Source organism: Salvelinus fontinalis, chromosome 6, assembly GCF_029448725.1.
Source record: "Salvelinus fontinalis isolate EN_2023a chromosome 6, ASM2944872v1, whole genome shotgun sequence".
Taxonomy (NCBI): domain Eukaryota; kingdom Metazoa; phylum Chordata; class Actinopteri; order Salmoniformes; family Salmonidae; genus Salvelinus; species Salvelinus fontinalis.
Genome location: NC_074670.1, coordinates 13,712,370 through 13,716,463, shown reverse-complemented (window position 1 = coordinate 13,716,463; position 4,094 = coordinate 13,712,370). Strand labels below are relative to the sequence as shown.

At 42.9% G+C, this 4,094-nt stretch overlaps 1 protein-coding gene across 1 annotated transcript; it reads right to left on the bottom strand.

Annotated features, from left to right (window-relative positions):
* Positions 1-233: 233 nt before the first annotated feature.
* Positions 234-3,743, bottom strand: LOC129857101 (protein S100-A11-like). Its single transcript, XM_055925036.1, has 3 exons — positions 1,515-3,743; positions 1,089-1,219; positions 234-526 (listed from the first exon to the last, which is right to left on the bottom strand). Exons 2-3 carry the CDS (start codon positions 1,215-1,217, stop codon positions 392-394), a joined length of 264 nt encoding a protein of 87 aa, XP_055781011.1. The 5' UTR covers positions 1,218-1,219; positions 1,515-3,743; the 3' UTR covers positions 234-391.
* Between the last annotated feature and the right edge of the window lie 351 nt (positions 3,744-4,094).

Sequence of the window (4,094 nt, the reverse complement as noted above, 5' to 3'; positions counted from 1 at the left end):
GGACAGAATAAATTCTGCTTACATTCTCAATTTACACAGACAATGCAGACACAGTATGATGCCATCACTGCTCTGTGTGTGTGTGTATGCAGTATTAGTTTTAGTCTGGCTAGTTTGGCGAGACATAATTATGCTCTCAAAACAAGGAGGGAATTCTGGCTGTGACAGAAAGGGAGAGAGAGGAGAGAGAGAGGGAGAGAGTGAGTAAGGTCAGGTAGTCATAGATACTATAGTTGTATGATTCATCCATGTTTTTATTTTGCTGGACCAATCCTCCATAGCTTTAGCAAACACTTGACAATTTAGAAACACAACATGGGGATAACCATACCATTAGAATAAGTTATCATTGTAATTATATGGTAGTAACAGAACAAGACATGGAGACATCCTATTGGATAAAGCCGCCGTGTTGATTTGCTAGTCGTCCAATCAGCTGCCAGAACTCCAGGAAGGTGAGCTCTCCGTCGTTGTTCTCGTCAATTGAGTCCATGAGTCGGTCGATGACAGCTGGGTCACCAGCGTTCTACAGGGGGTCAATAAGGGCCGTCAGAATCACTAATTAAGAGGCTTCCTTTCCTCTTCTCCTCAGATTCAGAACCACACTGACTGATCTGATTATACTTGTCAGAAAAGCCATGTGACGAGAAGAAACCTTTCTACCATCTGAGGTCATCAGAAGGGAACAAGGAAATTAAGCTATTTGCTGGGTGTCACTATTTGGCCATTCTAGAAAGGATGGCGGAACAGCACTTTACAAGCACACATGCAAATGTCTATTTTAGCATGGCCATACTGATATACCACAGGAGGCAGAGGTTGGAAGGACAAGAGGCATCTGTGCTGTCTATGTCTCCATCTAGAGGAAATGAAGTGGACCACAAGCTGATGTTGTGGCTCACCAACGCCGCTCCTGGAGAGCTAAAGGGTGGACGCTTTTGTTACAGCCCAGCACTAATCATCAAGCTGAATCAGTTGTATTATAGCTGGACTGGAATAAAAGCCTGCACACCAGGGCAGGGGATGGTGATCACTGGTTATTATAGTATTACTCAAACGTTACCACAGTATAATTAACATGTAATTACCTTAACGAAGTTGGGGAGTTGGGTTTTGACCAGGCTATGGAACTCATCTCTGCTCAGTGTGTCTGAGGATCCATCACTTCCAGCAAACGCCTTGAACTGGGACACGAGTACACCAATGGCTGACTCCATCACTGACAGAGAAACAGGAAGAAAGCATGGAGAAGAGGTTGTGTTCTAATGGGACTAAACAGAATACAAGTCAGACTCAGGGGAGAGGTTATTGAACTGAAAATCATATAAATACGAAGATAAAATACTACAGACCAAGTCAGGTCAAATACAGCATTGAGGAAAAACAGCAAGTGTTACAGAGGAGGAGAGAAAGATGGGAGGACAGGAGAACGAAACCTTAAACAGAGAGGGAGATAGAATATGTATATTCAACTTATAGAGAAATATGGAGGTAGATTAGAATGATTAACTCACCTGGACACTGCTGCCGGTGGCTGAGGTGGTGAGTGTGTTGAGGTGGTATGTGTGAAGGTAAGCTTTTCTCTCTCTCTTTCTTGCTCTTATACTCACCTCCTCTTCATAAAATCAAGCCCCCCCCCTCATCTCTTGTAAATATTTCTCATGTCATGGCGTCCATTCCGTCCACTTCAAGGTTAAGGTGTCTGTAATAGTGTAAGCTAAATGACCCCACACTGACCACTGGTTTCTTTCCATGACGTGATTATTGGATTTATACAACCCTGAACAGCACTCACCTTCAGACAGGAAACCACATGTGTTCATTTAACCATTTATTATTAAAGATTACAATACGTTAGTCTAGGCGTTAGGCTTTGCTCCTTCGGGGTAGCTCACTGCTAGAGCATCCATAATATTAAACTAATATTAATTACAGCCAGAGAGCAAGGTGTGCTATACCAATCACCCTGCAGGAATGAAATACAGAACCTAACAGGTGGAGGCTGTGGTGGCTGGTGGGTAAGCAGAAAACAGACATGTTACAGCAATAGTACTGTACGTCACCAAGAACACCAGCGCATAGCTTGTGTGTGGCAGCCATCATGGAAGTGTGTGCAGAACCTGGTGGACTAAATAGACCACCATATTAACGTAGAGTGAGGATCTCATTGATGCAATATCAGCTGATGCAACACTCAGGTTTCCTGTCTGGCTGCCATATGAATGTAAAAAGTCGCTATGCTTATGCTAAAACCTCTCAGAGCAGCTCTTCTGGTTTACTTCACTTTGGGCGGGACAAATCAACTTCATCATCAGCAGAAATGAGGGATTGTGTATTGCATGTTTCGCCCTTTGGCTTGCATTTAGAATATTCTATTGATATGAGTCTGTCTTGATTCATATCTAACATCAGTGTTATAAAGTCAGATTTACTGTGAGTGTAGTTACGTGAGTCTCTCATTCTGACCAGAGTCAAAGGGAAGCAAATTATTCCCACCCTCTGGCATGAGTGGCATCTCCTCTCCTAGTCAAACAATATCTGACATTAACCTCACAACTAATGAGACACAGAGGAGTCTGAATCCAACTCCACTGAGTGAGCGGTTTGATGTGACATCATGCACGTATACATTCATGCTCACACACTCACAGGAAATGCACAGTTTAATTCCATTGCAGTTGAATGTCAGTTTAATAATTGAGCAAACAGAGTGATGAGGATATAACTACAAAAACATTTGTCCAACACTACTCTGTTATCTTTTGTATTTGTCCAACACTACTCTGTTATCTTTTGTATTTGTCCAACACTACTCTGTTATCTTTGTATTTGAAAGTGAAACACACACAGGGCTTTGTCTGAAGGTTTAGACTATTCCAAATCTTAAAAAGACACGTCCCCCATTTATTCATGCAAAGCTGTAGAAATGCATCATCAGCATGATTAGTCAGCAGCTATCACACAGACCAGAATGGCTTATTAACCCTCATCTCTCAGCCTGTAGCAATGGATGTCTCGTGATGACAAGACACACTGTCCTTCTGCTGCAGAGGGTTAGAACGAACAGGCCCTGGTACTTACTGAGGAGAGGGCAGGTAGACAGCATACACCACTTTCAAACACACACACAGACAAGGACTCTTGCAAGCATGCACACACACACACATTGTAGTCAGTATAGCTGAGACAGCAGCTATACTATGTGGGCCTCTGCTTTAGATGGGAGGAGTGTTGCACTATAAAGCTGCTGTAAAATCCCACTGCATCAATGAGTTACAGAGTGCAGCATGTATTAAAACAAATGGTCATATACTGGAAACAATATCTAACCAATTGAAATGTGTTGTTTCCATGGGAGAATGTTTAACATATTAATGTTGTCTTTGTGCTCAAATACACACAGCACAGATCCAAGAACAGTTAATTGAACAATCAGTGAATGAAAGAAAGGAGACGAAGGAAAGGTAGCCTAGCGTTTAAGAGCATTGGGCCAGTAACCAAAAGGTTCGAATCCCAGAGCCGACTAAGTGAAACATATGCCGACGTGCTCTTGAGCAAGGCACTTAACCCCCCACTTTCGCTCTGGATAAGAGCGTCTGATAAATGGAAGGCAAAGAAATCAACGTCAAAATATGATGCAAAAAAAAAAGTCCAGAAAGGAGTCCCTTGACGTCACCCTTATCTGAGATCAGTAGCTAACACTATCTCTCTAAACGTAGAATGTAGAACATCGCGGGGAACATGCAGATGACTTCAGGATGCTTCCGGAGGATCATGCTGCAAAATGAACGTAGAATGAACGGACATTTGAAAACACATACAGTATGGTATATACTGTAACAGTACTAGGGTCAGGTTGACCTTCTGTGTAACTGAGTTACAAAGTTACTCATTACAGTGGAGTGGTTACACTTCAGATAGAAATAGATTACTTTCATGAGAACAGCAGGACAAATGGTGCAATGTCTGATCTGACCCCTTCTCTCACCAGTTCGTCTGCGTCTCTCTCTACGATCTTTCGTCGTAAACGCTCCCAGAACGTTACCCTCTCGTCCTCACCCTGGGGCCAGTCCAGGTAGGTCCAGGTTCTGGCC

What these genes read in the sequence shown, in the direction of transcription:
- LOC129857101 (XM_055925036.1), bottom strand. Translation starts at nt 1,217, where the DNA reads ATGGAGTCAGCCATTGGTGTACTCGTGTCCCAGTTCAAGGCGTTTGCT. An exon ending in AACTCCCCAACTTCGTTAAG is followed by an intron (nt 527 to 1,088) that starts GTAATTACATGT and finishes GACCCCCTGTAG; the next exon opens with AACGCTGGTGACCCAGCTGT.